This window comes from Hydra viridissima, unplaced genomic scaffold, assembly GCF_058129835.1.
Source record: "Hydra viridissima isolate aposymbiotic clone 2 unplaced genomic scaffold, HvirCarnegie_v1 scaffold_4, whole genome shotgun sequence".
Lineage (NCBI taxonomy): Eukaryota > Metazoa > Cnidaria > Hydrozoa > Anthoathecata > Hydridae > Hydra > Hydra viridissima.
Window position 1 is genome coordinate 6,460,246 of NW_028324303.1, and position 16,623 is coordinate 6,476,868.

At 27.6% G+C, this 16,623-nt stretch overlaps 1 protein-coding gene across 2 annotated transcripts; it reads left to right on the plus strand.

The window, feature by feature from the left end:
• The first annotated feature begins 518 nt into the window (after positions 1–518).
• Positions 519–15,160, plus strand: LOC145183828 (kinesin light chain-like). Of its 2 annotated transcripts, XM_090084672.1 has the most exons (17): positions 519–610; positions 770–1,137; positions 3,667–3,894; positions 5,509–5,581; positions 7,711–7,826; positions 7,966–8,084; positions 8,195–8,282; positions 8,408–8,509; positions 8,643–8,726; positions 9,574–9,663; positions 9,757–9,813; positions 10,395–10,445; positions 10,570–10,634; positions 12,159–12,267; positions 12,349–12,468; positions 14,236–14,439; positions 14,666–15,160. In XM_090084672.1, the coding sequence occupies exons 2-17, from the start codon at positions 919–921 to the stop codon at positions 14,744–14,746; spliced, it is 1,806 nt and encodes a 601-aa protein (XP_089940798.1). In that variant the 5' UTR covers positions 519–610; positions 770–918; the 3' UTR covers positions 14,747–15,160. The 2 variants fall into 2 exon arrangements, with proteins under 2 accessions (XP_089940798.1, XP_089940799.1); XM_090084673.1 differs by lacking the exon at positions 519–610 and having other exon boundaries at positions 14,883–15,160.
• Positions 15,161–16,623: the final 1,463 nt, after the last annotated feature.

Consider the following 16,623-nt stretch of genomic DNA (forward strand, 5'->3'; position numbering starts at 1 on the left):
CTACTGCAGCAATCATGATTAAATAGTTAAAACAATTATTATACGCTTATATATATTCATGTTGTTCTGTTAATAACACTAATCACGTGGCCATCGTTCGTTTTCAAATCGATATGAGACCCATTTATTACTCAAACATACTGATGGGAGAACATGTTAAGTATTAGTTGTTGTATATTTATAAAAAAAAAAGAAAAAAGAAAAAAGTTCATTAAAACGATATATCGTTAATTTTTATGGCTGATTCCAATTATTTGGCTACTACAGTGGCTACTACCAAATTTGAAACAAAACCTATTTGGGTGTAGCTTACGACTTTTTGGAGCTGAGTGATTCCAATACAAAATGCTTTCTAAACTTTGTTATTGTGAGTTCGTCCAAGGGCCTAACGTACTTCCAATAAAAATAAACCAATCAATATAAGTTTATGGTTCACGATTTTGTTCGTGTGTTTGCGTCAGGGCTCTTTGTTTTTAATCGGTATTCTTAATAGATTGTGGTAAATTTAAAAACAAAGAAACTTTTTAATTGTTCAGTTTTAAATCGAATGTTTAATAAAATGAGTGATTTTGTACACTTCATACCTGGTTACGTAAATAGATATAAAAAAGTATTGTTTTATTTTACATTATTTTAAATGTTTTGTTTTTCTAAATAAAATTTTCCATATTTTTCCGTTCAAAACTAAGAATAAAAATAAATTTAGGTAGCAGCTACTAATGGAAATTTACCGTTTGATTACTTCAACTATCTTTTTGTTTATATTTAGCTTGATTTCTTATAGAATTACATAAGGTTAGGAGATTTAGTACACGTCATATTGAATAGATATTACTGTATCAAAGCATTACAATGGTGCAACAGTAATTTTTTTTTTTCTTTAATCATTAACCTTTATTTGTTTAAAAAGAAAGCATAATGACTGGGTTAGAATATGCTGGAGAAAAATATGTGCAAGATGATATTATTTCCAGTACCAAGAATGTTTTGCGAGGATTGGAAACTTTAAAAGCTGAACATAATGGGTTATTAGAAAGATTTGGAGATCATTCAGATGTTAATTATGAAACATCTCACAGAGTAGATTTCATACGAAAGTCACTTGAGAAAATAGAGCTTGGACTTGGTGAAGGACAAGTAAGAAATTTTACTTCTTTTACTTGTAAAAAAAGTTCAATTTAGCAAAATATAGTTGCTCTCTCTCTCTTTATATATATATATATATATATATATATATATATATATATATATATATATATATATATATATATATATATATATATATTTTAAGAAAATAGTTCTATAATATTTTGTAATTGCTGCCCATTGATCAAACCAAATCAGATCTATATTCTTAGTGTGGCATGCTGTGATACTGCTGTGATCTGCAGCATATAGGATTTTTTATGCATTTTGTTCAGAAAGTATTTTTCACCTATTGTTGTTACTCAGCAAAGGTATAAATGATAACTTAGTGTTTTTTTGCTTAATGTGAATTTTTGTAGGTTTATGTAAGATTGTTCTAAACTATATGTTATGATTTCAAACTGCACACACACACACACACACACACACACACACACACACACACACACACACACACACACACACACACACACACACACACACACACACACACACATTTTTGTAAAGTATTATGCAAATTTAAATTAACATTTTTGTGACATAACAAACAAGTGTAGCTTGTAGCCATATAAAATTTACATAAATTCACCAGATAGTTAGATGGACCCAGGTCTAGTAAAGGTCTACTTCCTGGTAATTAAAGACTGGGTTGGTAAATTAAAACTATTAGTAGTTCTATAGTCTAATAGGAAAATTACACACATTTCTATAATGAAAATCTTAATAATTTAAAAAGTTTTTTTGCTTGACAATTTGAAAAAAATAATTCAACTGTCTTAATGCCCCAAGTCAGGGAATGATGCACTTGTTGAAAATTATTTTTGTGTTAGTTTCTCAATCTAAGAAGAAAAGAGAAAAAAATCAAAATAATCCTGCCAAGGTAACTAAAATTGAATAAGACTAATAATGATTATTCAGAAATAGCAGCAAAAAAGTGTTTTTGATAAGTATTATGTAATAAACTAAATTAATTTACAAGATATCTTAGCTGTTAAAAGTCTTAACAGTCTTATTCTCATCTAAATTGACTATTTTTAACATAAAATAAAAATCTAGTCAATTTTTTAAAATTTTAAAATTTCAGAATAAAGTAAAACTCTCTGAATTCAGAGATTTTTATCTTATTCTGAAAATTTTAAATTTGCTAACTTTAAATGACCAAAATTGATTTTTTAATTCCTATATAGTTTTGGGTCTAAATTTGCCAAACAAATCCTTAATTCTCTATAAAATTAGGTTCTAAAGTACTGATTTCCTGTTACACCAGGACTTATTCAAATGCTCAAAATCTCACCAGTTTAAGAGAATCAAAAAGATAACTTCTAGTTCAATAAAGTTGGATCAAATATACAGTACCTATTTGCTCTTTAGATGTTGCATATAGTTAAACCAAGGCATCTTATTAATTGAAAAGTGCTTAAGGATTTTTTTTGTTTTTTTGTTTTTGTTTTCTTTTTTTTCTTTTTCTCTTTTTGAAGCATCAGTGCAACAGTTCTTTTTTAAAGGATTTGTTTTAAGTGACTCTCTTTGTGTTAATGCTTTATAGTTAATTCAAAAGCTAGTATAAAGTATATAATATAAAATGTAAATATTTACTTAAGTGTATTTCACAAGAATCAGTTTGAAATCAGCTTGTGAAATATTTTAATCCTTCCTATCATTTTCATCATTGTCTATCACTCCATCTAAAACTAATATATTTGGTATTATTTTCACTTTGTTTCACTTTTACTATTGTTTAGTATTTTATTAACTTAATTTTGTTTTGTTCCAGGTTGCTTCTGCTATAGACAATTCTTAAGTATCTTTCATTTATAACTGCTGTTAAGTCTTTAATCCAATATTTTATATGCATAATGAATTAAGTTTTTAAACTATTCTTTAAAACAGCTCCTTGGTTGCTTGCAGCTATATCTTTTTGATTGGCTCACTAGTTTTTTGGCCTTCTAGGCAACAAATCTACATGTATTATAAAGTAGGCCATGGCTGATGTGTATAATTTAACTAATTAAAACTTATAATCAAATTTAAAAGGTTACCAGGGTTTTCTTTGTTAATTTTTTTATAATTATGTTTGAAACTTCCATGATTTGATTGCAAAGTTATACAACAATGCATCATTCTGCTTTATTGTTTCAAATATTCTTCAATTGAAAAAATACTTTCAATTGATTTATCTTTTGTAAAAGTTTAAAAATGGGGCTAGTAAATCAATCCATTGAGTTTTTAGATCCATGTTTATAATGGCAAATAAATCAAAATTTTTGCATTTCTTAGTTCAATATAAATGTTAAAAAGAATACATATTTTTGGTGACAAAATACTTCAGTATGCCTCTCAATGTGGAAACTTCAGTTTTTAACATTCTTTCCTTAGTTGAGAATGTTTATAAGAAAAGGGTTTCATTTTTAATCTAGAATTTAATCCAACTTTGTTTTGATAAAAGTCTCCAATTTTTAACTCTTTTTCAAAAACCAATTGTCTGGGATTGCAAAAGTCTGAATTTTTTTTTAACTTAAGGTTATGATGGCATTATGCAATCATCTAAGTCAGGTTGAAGCTGAGAAACAAAAGCTGAAAGCGCAAGTTCGTCGTCTTTGCCAAGAAAATGCATGGTTGCGTGAGGAGCTGTCTGCTGCGCAGCAAAGGTTACAGTTAAGTGAACAGACAGTTGTTCAATTGGAAGAGGAGAAAAAACATTTAGAATACATGAATACTTTAAAAGTGTATGATGAAGATAAGCCTCAGGTATGAAACTTTAATAGTTCATTAAGGTAGTTATTGTTGACTATTTTGTACTTTGCACCTTAAAAATTCTTGATCTCATATTCTTTAAATGGTTTTTGTCAATGGCTTATTGTCAATTGTTTGTTTTTAATTTTTCAGTACCATAGCTGACACTTAAAAGCAATTATTAGCAGATATGTATAATGTATATTTTTGATTTTTGTCTAAGGCTGTAATTAGTATAGGTTAAGAGACATTAAGTATTAGGTTCTAATATATAGCAAGCCAGACATATTTTCTGGACCATTTAATTTGATTGGTGGTCATTTTTTGTTAAATTTTTTTTTTTTTTTATTAAGTTAGGTATAAGTTAGCTGTGCATTTTTAACTATTTTATTGCCATTTTATTAATGATATGTATTTAAATAAAAAAGGAAGCCATTTTAAAAAAAAGTGATTGAAAAAATCATTTAAGAAACTTCTTTGAACTGTAGAGCACATCTAGATTTACTGCAACAATTTTTTGTAATGTGTTTTCACAAACTGATTAATGAGGCTTAACTTTAAATGTAATGGTGGCAGTATAGCCTTGTTTGGTGAAGCAAATGAATGATTAGCAATATTTTTTAGTTGAGCAGAAAAATCATCATGCTTGGACCATGCGTTGTCTTTTTAATAGTTATGTTCTGATCTTAAAATATAATGAAAGGCATAAGAAACAGGAGAGTTTAGTGTATCTTGCTTGTAATCCAGTTTGGATAGCAACAATTTTCAGATTACCACATCATCCACTGATGCTTATTATACTCTATGACAATAAGACAGTGAAAAAAAAAAAAAATAATAATAATAATGATAATGAAAGTAAATAAAAGGAATTGAATAAAAATATTTGATTGTTATAAATCTATTATATCATTTACCAGAAATGAACATTTTTTATATTGATGAAATTTTATGAATTTAAACTTTTCAGTATTTTCAACTAAATAAAAAGCAACAGCCAAAAGTTTTTATGGCAGATAAAAGATGTTCTCTCAAATACTATTATTGCCTATTATAAACTTTTCAAAACAATCTTTTAATTTTCTTAAAGTTACTTGGATTGAGTTTGCTTTTATTATTAAAAGCCTCATCAAACCCACCATTATTAGCCACAAAGTCACAAATCTTAAGACTATTAAACACAGAATATGGATGTAGCATAGTTTGATAAAATAAATTTTTAAATGTTGATTTTCAATTTTTTCTCATTTAAAAACTCAATAATATGTTCAAATTCAAGAATGACATAACATGATAAAGTGAAAGAATTTAAAGAAAATATAGCTAGTCTTTTAAACAATTAAAGACTACATAAGAAAAACCACAGATGTCTAACTTTGCAAATTTTAACATTTGTGTCCTTTTCATCATATAGTAACTTTTACCTATTACTTCTACAATTCCAAGCAAAAAACCACCTTTATCATGCACTATCAGGTGTTTAAAAATGCTTAGCATTAAAGACTAATGAAGTCTTTACACACAAAATTCTATTTTTCTGAAAAGTAGAAAAAAAGGATGTCTTCCCCTATAGTCTTGAATTGTTAAAATATAAATTTTCTTTAAGCAGTTTTCATTTTTTAATATTAGCCTGATGAAGGAATTGATAGTGACTTCCATGAAGACATTCCTGATGATGGTCATGAGTCTGATAAAGATGAAGGTAAAATTATCTTTTTCAGTTTTTCTTAAATTATTCTTCAACTTTTGGAGTTAAAAGCTGGAATCAATAAGTTCATAAATTTTGGCTGAAATCATTTTTAATGAATAATGATAACTGATTCGTTAATTTTTCAATTTAATTAATCATTAAAATCTTCCATTTTAAATGTTAGGAAAAAATGAGTTATTAGTTTGATAGGTAAAATACAATTTATTTGTTTGAATTTATTTCTAAATGAGTTTTTAAAATAATTTAAATGTAAGTTATTACTTTAAAAGGTAATGTTAGAATTTAAAGTAACCTTTACTTATAGAAATTAATCGATAACTTCATTTCAATGTTTAAAATCATTTAAAAAGAGATGCTTGTATAAGAGTACTCAAAATTTTGTATTAATATCCTTTAGTTTTATACATACATACATACATACATACATACATACATACATACATACATACATACATACATACATACATACATACATACATACATACATACATACATACATACATACATACATACATACATACATACATACATACATACATTTCAGTTTTCTGGTTCATTGCAGTATAAAGTTTGTGTATACCAAATTTCACAAGTTTTAGTGTACTATAGCCACTTCCTCAATGCAGTTGAAATCTCTGTTTTATTGGTAAATAAGCATATGTATTAAATGAAAATTTTTAATGTTTGCAATTCTGTTTTATTAGTAACAGATAACAGAGATTAAACATTGAAATGATACTAGAAAAATGTCTAATAATATGTCTTCTGCTTCATTATATTGCAAAGTGCCATGTTATTCTAAGTATATCTCACTAAAAATATATTAACCAAATTTTGACTTAAGTTTATATATATCTTGCTAAAAAATATCATATTAACCAAATTTTTACTTTATTATTATCTTATTTTGTGAAAGATGGTTTGAAACAGGATGTATTATTCAAATGTAATATGTTTAGGTCAAAAAGTTGATTACTTCAAGATTTTCAATTGCATGTTATTAAGGACTAATAAGTAGACTCAACTATGAAGAAAACTAATTATTTTGGTGTACATCCTCATAAGAAAACCAACATTTTAGGGGATTGGGGCAAATTTGTCTGTTTCCCTTGAAAAAAAGTCATCTAAAATATTTTTTATAAAAAATTTTTCTATTTTCTTAAATAAGAATAAAACTTAATAAATATCAAATCTCTTCAAAAAATATTTTAATGGAGGAGGATTTAAATATGGCTTTATGATTTTTAGATTCTATTAAAATAAAAAAATATTACACATGACATAATTTGCAAAATATTATGTACAAGACATAATATATAATTAGAATATATATTATAATGTAGAAAATGCATATCAATTTATGACTCAAGCTTATCTTATTATCAATTTATATGAATTAATGTCATCTAAGTTCTATTACTTGAGTATTCTAATGCCAGTTTTCTTAGGAGCTCTCCATGATATAGTATGGATTCAAAAGTTAAGAATTTTGAAAATATTAAGTTGAACAGATTAAGATCATTGCTTAGCAAATACTTCTAATGCCTAGTTTTGTTTAACAAAATGACAAGGTGATGTTTAATAATATGACTTCTGAAACAACACTGGAATTTTATTTTATTTTGCTTAAAGTGAATCACAGAAATAAACATTCAAACATATTTTTGATCAATTGATAGCAAATGCAACACCCATGTGGAACAAAACTTTTATTCTTCAGTTCTTTAATTCTTTGTTTAAAAAATATCCCACTCATGTTTTAAAATGCTTAATGCCTCAACTGTTTCATTTTCCAAAAATAAGAATTCAAACACGGCACCATATTTGATTTTTTCTATTGTAAAAAAATACACTAGCATGTCGACTATCTGATTTGCAAACAAAAAATGAATTTTCTAAATGAAAGGTTACATGTGAAAATTTTGTCAACTGAAAAAAAGGCAGACTTATTAGCACCATTTATGTGTTATTCTAGAAATTTATTGGAGAGCTTACATACAATCATTAATAAATCAAACTGCACAATTACTGATATTATATTTGGACATGATGTTAGTTAAAATCATGTCCAATGTGAGAAAAGAAATTCAGTTTTGGCAAAAGTATGTTTTAATATATAGATGATGCACTGAGCCAGGTTTCATCAGTAACAAGCTCTGTTAATAACACGGGTGTATATGAAATTCCTGCTCGATTGAGAACTCTTCACAATCTTGTAATACAATATGCTTCACAGGTAACAGTCTTTAGACAGCTTTGATTTCTTAAAAAAAAATTATAAGAATAAATTATAATAGTAAGGAAAAAAATTATAATAATGAGAAATTTACAAAATGAAAATAATAATATTATTTAAACAAAAACTTTATTTAAAGGGTCGGTATGAAGTAGCTGTTCCATTGTGCAAACAAGCTCTTGAAGATTTAGAAAAAACTTCTGGTCATGACCACCCTGATGTTGCTACCATGTTAAATATTCTTGCTTTAGTATACAGGTTAATTTTTTAGGTTATAGTTATGTTTATCAGAGTTTAAGTATTTTTAGGCATTTATGTGTGGTATAATTTTGTTATCTTAAATGTGTATTATATTTATACAACTTTAGAGATCAAAGTAAGTACAAAGAGGCTGCTAATCTTTTAAATGATGCTTTGGCTATTCGAGAAAAAACTCTTGGTCCTGATCATCCAGCTGTAAGTGTTTTTGAATAAAATTGTATTAACAACTGCCTAAAACAAAGTTTTTTTGTTTTTTTTTTGTTAAATCAGTTCTAACTTAATGAAAATCTTTACTTTAACCATTTTATGCTTTTTTAAAGGTTGCTGCCACTTTAAACAACCTTGCAGTTTTGTATGGCAAGCGAGGCAAGTATAAAGAAGCCGAGCCTCTTTGCAAGAGAGCCTTAGAAATAAGAGAAAAAGTATATTGCTTTGTCATGTTATATATTGTTTGTGTGATGAATCATGAATGTTATAGAGACAAGAAAAACTTCAAAGTTTATTATGTGATCAATTATTTTTAATGAAATATTTTAACTGTTATTGTAATAATAGGTGCTTGGAAAAAACCACCCTGATGTTGCTAAACAGTTGAACAATTTGGCTCTTCTTTGTCAGAATCAAGGAAAATACGATGAGGTTTGCTATATATTTTAATAGCTGGAAGTCTAGGCTAATATTTTTCTTTTTAGTCTAAGAATATAAAGTTATATAAAGTAAGTGGAAATTTTATTCTCAGTCCATTTAAATCAGAGTTATTTACATAACTAACCAAAAATACTACAAATTAGTTTATGCAATCCATTAACAAAACAACATAAACGATTTCTAAAGTTATTTTAAATATATTTTAAGATTTTGAGAGCCAAAAATCTTTTTATTAATATAAATTGTTTAAATAAGGTCTAGCTGATATTTTTGTGTTTATGAAGTAGTTAGAGTACTTAAAAATTTCACTTAATTTTCTCTATGAAGTTTGTTATAAGTCTGCTGTATATACCAGCGTATCATTTTATATAAAATGATATACTTAACATTTCTATTTATTTTTGTCTTATATTTAATTAATGTTTTTGTTATTTTAATGTGTTCTTGTTATTTCAATGTGTTTTTGTTATTTCAATGTGTTCTTGTTATTTCAATTTGTTTTTACTTAATTAAGTAGAATGAAGTAATGCCCTCTAAAGCTTTTGAAATGACCCCTGTTGCTAAAATGCTGCTTAAATTAAAACTCTGATGATAACTATTTCAAATCTCTAGTTGACATTACTGATGGAGTCAGTTTTCATATGATTGCTATACTGAATACTGAAACTTAAAAAAAATATAACTCATGTTGGAATGCCTTGAGCATTTAGAGGCTCAAAAAAGTACAAATGGTTTTGATTGGTATAAATATTGGTTTTCCTCTATTAAAAAGACTAGTTTAAAACTGTAAATATGTATAAATTGATCATGAATTTGTAATTGCTATTTATCTTCTCAGGTGGAAATGTATTATCAGCGTGCATTAGAAATTTATGAAACACAACTGGGACCTGATGATCCAAATGTAGCGAAAACTAAAAATAATCTGGTATATTTGAAATATTAATCATCATTTCAAACAATTGAGTAAGTTTATGGGCTGTAGAAGATAATTGGTTTGATTTATATAATTCTAATTTAGGCATCTGCTTATTTAAAACAAGGAAAGTATAAAGCTGCTGAAGGACTTTATAAACAGGTATTAAAATTTATCACAAAGAACTTTCTTGCAATTGATACGAAAATATCTCCATAAAATAGTTTTGTTATTGTTTACAAATTTTTATATACGAAAATATCTCCATAAAATAGTTTTGTTATGGTATAAAATTTGTTTTTACATGTATATTTATGTGAGATTTTCATTTATGCAAGATACAATTTCATTTATATAAGATACAGTTTACAAATCTAATTGCTGAAGAGTCTCCTTCCCTTAATTGGTATCCTAATCCCTTTACTTTAGTTTTAATAGGAGCCAAAATGTTTTTTTTATAAAAATTAAAATTCAAATTTTGGTTGACATTTGTTTCTGGAAAGTCTTTAATTTAATTTTTTTTCTAAGTTTTAATGATAATTAAAAATATAGGAATACAAATCTGCAGATTTTTTTTTTTTTCATTTTTTTTTGTTATAGTTTTGTATTCCTATATTTTCAAATGATTTGAGTTCAATCGATGTTATCTGCTTTTGTTTTCTCTTAAAGGTAAATAACTGTAACATTTCAAGAAAGTTGTATAATAGAAATCTTTAAAAGTGTTTTTCCATCTACATTATAAGGTTCTTACTCGAGCTCATGAACGAGAGTTTGGAAAAGACGATGAAAGTAGGGTAAGAAATCTTGCAAATAAACTTTTGAGATTGAATTGATATTTAGTAATGACCTTTATTAGTATTATAGTGTAGTGGTAAATTTTTTATTCTTTAACGCTTTCTATTTTTCTTGTTTTTCTAGAGAGGCAAAGACAATGCACCATATGGAGAATATGGAGGATGGCATAAAGCAGCTAAAGTTGATAGGTTTATTTAGTTATTTGTTTTTGATAGCATTTTAAGCCCCAAAAAAATTAAAGGATCATTTTAAGGATCTGAGGATCTCTTAATTTTACATATTCATGTGAAACTTTTTTCTTCACTCAATCTAAACACTTAAATAATTGTGGAAAGTAATTATAGAACTCACATTTTAACTATTTGTCTGAAGTTTAAACTTTTTTTTTTATATAAGTTTACAGATTTTCAAAGTGTTCATTTTTAAGAACATCTATGCTGTATATAAAAAAATGTCACAGTTTAAACTGTTATAACAAAATTTTACTATTATATCCTAGACTTGTTTTCATTTTTTGATACAACATGTTCCTTAGTAGACCATCTCATATCATAATATATTCAATCATAACTTTCTCTTCTTAGCTGGTAACTGTTTTCCTCAACTCTTATTTCTCCACTGCCAGGAAAAGGTCTTCCCTTAAGTGCTTATGTTAGGTGAAAATTGCATCCAATCCAGTTTCTGCTTAACATGCTGAAGTATATTAAAAATCCACCAAAAATGCTAAGCTTGCTTGTTTGTTATTTAAATTTAGTTCGGACGTTTTTTGTTGATCGTACTTTCTAGCAACCACATCATTGAGATCTAATAGAGCATCAGCTATTTCTCTCTTTTCATCTGTTGAGACTACATCAATTGGAAGGCTTTACAGAATGTTAGATACTATATAGGATTAGTCATATTCCTAACAACATCATTTTGGTTATAATAAAAACTTTGTTAAAAATTATTGTTATTATTGTTATTTTTATCATTTTATTATCTTTTATTTTATTGTTATCTTTATTATTAATCATTTATCATTATTATTATTATCATCATCATCATCATCATCATCATCATCATCATCATCATCATCATCATCATCATCATCATCATCATCATCATCATAGTTTTTATTTTATATTGATATTAGCTTTACAAATCTAAATCGAAAGGTAACTTCAGTTTACCTGCATCCAGTTGATCTGCGTCCGAACTAAGGCGCTCAATTTTGCCCAAGCTCTTTGTGAGAGATGATTTGAAATAAAATCCTTTTAAATTACTGTATTTTCTCGAACCAATTTTTTATTATTTTTGTCGTGCGCGACATAAAAAAATGTTTTTATGTTGCTTTCGTTTATCAAACCATAGAGATTTTTTTGTGTAGTTTTTGCATCATTTTCTAGTTTGTCATGGAAAGCATTAGAAATCTTTTTGAATGTTTTTGAAATTACATTTGTTATTATCGATATTTAATACTTTTTATTACAGTAGGAACAAGTGAAGTTCAAAAATTAACACTATATGTTTTTGTAATTTTTAGAATAATAGAAGTATAGTTTTACTTTTTCTGCTTGAATAAACTTAATTTTGATTAATTCGCCACCTTCAATTAGGTTGCGGCTTTTGACATCATGCCACATAGTGACCTTCGCTTTGACGGCTATGGACGCAAGTGTCCTTCAACGGGTTAAGAACTATAAAAAAAACAAAATATAATTTTTTTTTAGTCCAACAGTAACAACAACCTTGAGAAACTTATCCGCTCTTTATCGTCGGCAAGGGAAGTATGAAGCTGCTGAAACATTAGAAGACTGTGCTAATCGATCAAAAAAAAATGTATGTTAAGATTTATAAGAATTGTTTGTTTTTATTTTTCATAAACCTTTTTTTTGTGACAATGGGATATTTATTTTGAAGCCTATAGATGTAATGAGACAGTCACAGCTAGCTAGCATACTCGGAGCAGAAAGTAGTATTTCACCACCTGGGGTAAACAAGACATCTCCTAAAATCGAGGAATTTTCTCCAGATGAAGAGGTAAGAATCATTTCATAACGTTATGCTCATTTACGCTAAATGACAAGAATTTTTTTTTGCAGTTTCTTAAGAAATTGCAGTTAAAAGCTTTTTTTTTTTTTTTTTACTTTTTTATATTTTATTCTTACAAAACTAAAACTTTACGTAGAAGAACTTCATACAGCAAGTTATAACTTCTTAAATTTGCATTAAGCTTAAAATTATCGTATTACTGGTATGTAAGTCATGGCTTTAAGACTTTTAGAAGAGGTTCAAAAAATGAACTCGACTTGATGTTGTTGAAAATCAATTGCCAGTTTTCATATCATTCTCCAAAAACCTTTTTAGCGACGAAAGTAAAATCTTGGAAGAAACTGATCATCTCAGAAAGTCACAGTTAACGAAAAAATTGTAAAATAAATGGTTTTCACTGAAAATAAAATAAAAAAGTGCAAAAGCTATTTTTATAAAATTTCCTATTAAAGTTAAACGAATTTTTTTTTCTTTTTGAAAAGAAAAAATTATAAATTATATTGGATAAGCGGTTGAAAAAACTAGTATAAAAAATCAGTTCAAATCTAAACGCTAATATTTCGGTGAAATTATATTTAATTATGATTATAGTTAACATTTCATGTCTAAACGTTTATATTTCGTTGAAATTATATTTAGTTACAATTAATATTTCATATCTAAACGCTTATATTTCGTTGAAATTATATTTAATTATAATTAATATTTCATGTCTAAACGCTTATATTTCGTTGAAATTATATTTAATTATAATTAATATTTCATGTCTAAACGCTTATATTTCGTTGAAATTATATTTAATTATAATTAATATTTCATCTCTAAACGCTAATATTTCGATGAAATTTAAAAAAGAAACTTTCTTCGAATGGCGTTATGATTTACGCAACAAAGAGTAGATGAACTAAGCATGTACTACGCTAAATATTAGAAAAGTTTATCTTGTCAAATAATATGGGAATCCGTAATGCAGTACTAAAAATGTTGCAATGCTAATAAAACGCTAATAAACATTAAGCGATTAAACAACGGTAGAAAGACATTTAAGGTCTTTCCAGCATTTTTCGACCGCTCGATGATTGTTTAACCAAGTCATTTGAGGACAAATAATAATAACAACTGACATCCTGGAATTCCTTCAGGAGAAAATACTTTTATAGCTCAGAGGTTTTGTAAGAGTAGCCTCTTTCCTAACAATTTGGGAAGTTAATTTTTTTTTTTCTTTTAACTAAAGCAACAGTAGTGGTGATCAATTATCATTTATGATGATCAATTTCTATGGTTTTGGCTTCAAAAGTACTTTTAACGAAACTTTCCTAAATTTTTGTCATCCGAGAAAATTATTGCTTTCATTTCTGAAGCGTTTCAAAACAAAAATTGTAATTTGTGGAAAATACACCTCAGCTAAAAATACACCACGGGTAAAAACATTAAGTTACTCTTTTCAATGAAAAGCAAAATGTCGCTACATAAAGTAAATATCGTTTAGGTGTTAACATTTTTTAGTTCTTTAGGGGAGGATGTGGAGAACTGAGACATCCCATACAGTCATTTTTCCAGTCAACCATTTTTTACAAATCATTTTCTGTAGCCCCTGGCTTAATCTTTAACAGCTCTTTCCCCACTTATAAAAATCCATTACGAACAGCCCTTAAGGAAATCCTTAATAATGCCGATAAAAGTATAAATGCAGGATTTTTAATGAGGATGTCTAGTGATAATGTTGCTTGTCTTCGTTTTTATTTTTTATTTTAGGAAAAACGACGGAAAGATAAAACAACTTTATCTCGGCTGAAAAGAACTTTTAGTAATCGTGGACAAAAGCTAATGGAAAAAATTAGCTCTGGTAATCTTAAACGATCTTCGTCTAGAGAGAACCTGGGGTTATCTTCAAAAGTTCCCCAATCAGAGCGAATATCAAGGAGTACGTCTCACCTGGCTCAATTTCCTAACGAAAAGGTAAGAGATACTGTAAATCACTAGCAGTTTGTATCAATAAATTACTTAGGAAATTTGTTGAAAAAGGAATTTCGAACGTTCCTCTAAAATTCCTCCTTTTTTATTGAGATCGTGATTTATTTTTCCGAAAGAAAATGTGCAGGACAAAATATTTTTGATAACAATCTACAATTTTCCGTTTAGACATTGATATTTTGTTTTTTTTTTGTTTTTTTTGCTATCATAGGTTAATGTTGGACAGTACACGAACGCGACAAACAATCTTGGTACTGTACCGACGCCTCAAGAAACAGACGAGTTATTATAGCACGTTGACTTAATGACAATCAATAACGGGCAATTTTGAGTAACTGCAGAGTTTCATACGACGGCAAGCACATTGATATGCTTTTTTACTCTTCAACTGTGTGTCCTAATTCGTTTTTTTTTTTTTTTTTTTACAGCCAAAAACCAACTTCTTTCGTGCAGGAAGCACGGACACTAACTAGCTTCAATACGCTTTAGGAATTACACGATTTTTGAGTGATGCATGAGGTTCAATTTTATCGGTTTTTTTATTAACTACCTTTTAGATGGTTGAAAATACCTGAGAGCTTCGTTATGAATGCTTGCACGTTTAAATTTTATATCGTGATTATTTATGTGGGATTTTTTTTTTTTTTTTTTTTTTTTCAGAAAAATAGTTGTAAATTATATGCAATAATAGATTGTCAACTCGCTAGTTTTTTATTTTTGTATTATTCGAAACTTATAAAATAACTTTAAGATAATTTGAAATGTTTATTGTGTTTTTGTATCTTCAAGTTAAATATAGTATGAGTATGGTATTTAAAAAAGAACTTAAAGCGTTCTGATTTTATTTAGAAAGAAAAAAAGGGACTGGTTTGAAATAGAATTCTTAAAAAATTTTCCTATTGATTATAACTTATATTAACTTTTTTTAAAAAATTTTAAAGACTTGCACACTTTTTCAAAGTTCCCTAAGTTTCTTAAAATATTTCTAAACAAATTATTTTTTTAAAAAAAACGAAAACGCGCTTTTTGGTTGCTCTTGAAATACCCCTTAGAAAAAAATTTAATAATTTTAAATATTTAAGAATTCGCCTTTTTTAATACTTTCTGTAAGCCCAACGAGATTAGGCATGTCGGGCATCATTGTGGTTTTCATAAATTTAGACGCACTCATATATATGAATAGAAATTTTTAGTTTTTTAACGATAAAAAACAATAAAGAAAAAAAATTTCGGTTTAGTTTTTTTTTTCTATTTATTAGAATAAATACATACAGAATACAAAATTAAAAAAAAAATTACAAAAATACAAATATTAAGTAATAATTAGGTACAACTACATGGTATTAAAAAAAATAAGACAAAAAAAATTATAAATTTAGACGCACGATACATTAGGAGGCGTAATTTATGAACCAATCAATATTTTGCGTATCCGCCTTTTGCTTTAATACAACTATGAACTCTTTTAGGCATAGACTCAACAAGATTTTTGCTCATCGCTTCTGGGACCTTATACCAGGTCTCCTTAAGGACGTCCTTCAGCTGGCCAAGTGTGGAAGTTTGAACCTTTGCCAATTCACGATCAACCCAAGTCCAAATGTTTTCAATCGGGTTCAAATCAGGTGAGTATGGAGGCCACGGTATTGTCTTGATATTATTATCGTTGAACCACTCCTTTGTATAGTATGTAGTATGTGCAGTAGCGCCATCTTGTTGAAGTTTCCATGGTTTATCATTGAGCATAAGTAGGTCAATTGATGGAATTAGGTTGTTTTCCAGTACTTCTACGTATATTCTGGAGTTGATTCTTCCGGTTTATGTTTGGCACATACCAACACATTTGTAATTGAAGCATGATCAAATTCCTATCGAGCCTCCTCCACTTTGTACAGTCGGTCTAATGTACTTGGCGTAATACTTTTCGTGAGCTATTCTTTTGACTGTTACGATAGATTAGCGATTGATAAGCTCAAAGTTACTCTCATCACTCCACATAATGTTTTTCCATTGTTCTATTGTCCAATACCTTCTTTCACGACACCATTTGTTTATCATATAGACACAGGAGCGGTTTCTTCAAAGCAGAATAGACTCCAATCTTGTATTTGATAAGTATATGGCGGACTGTACTTTGAGAAATAGATGTATTTCGCGTTGTATTGAATTCTG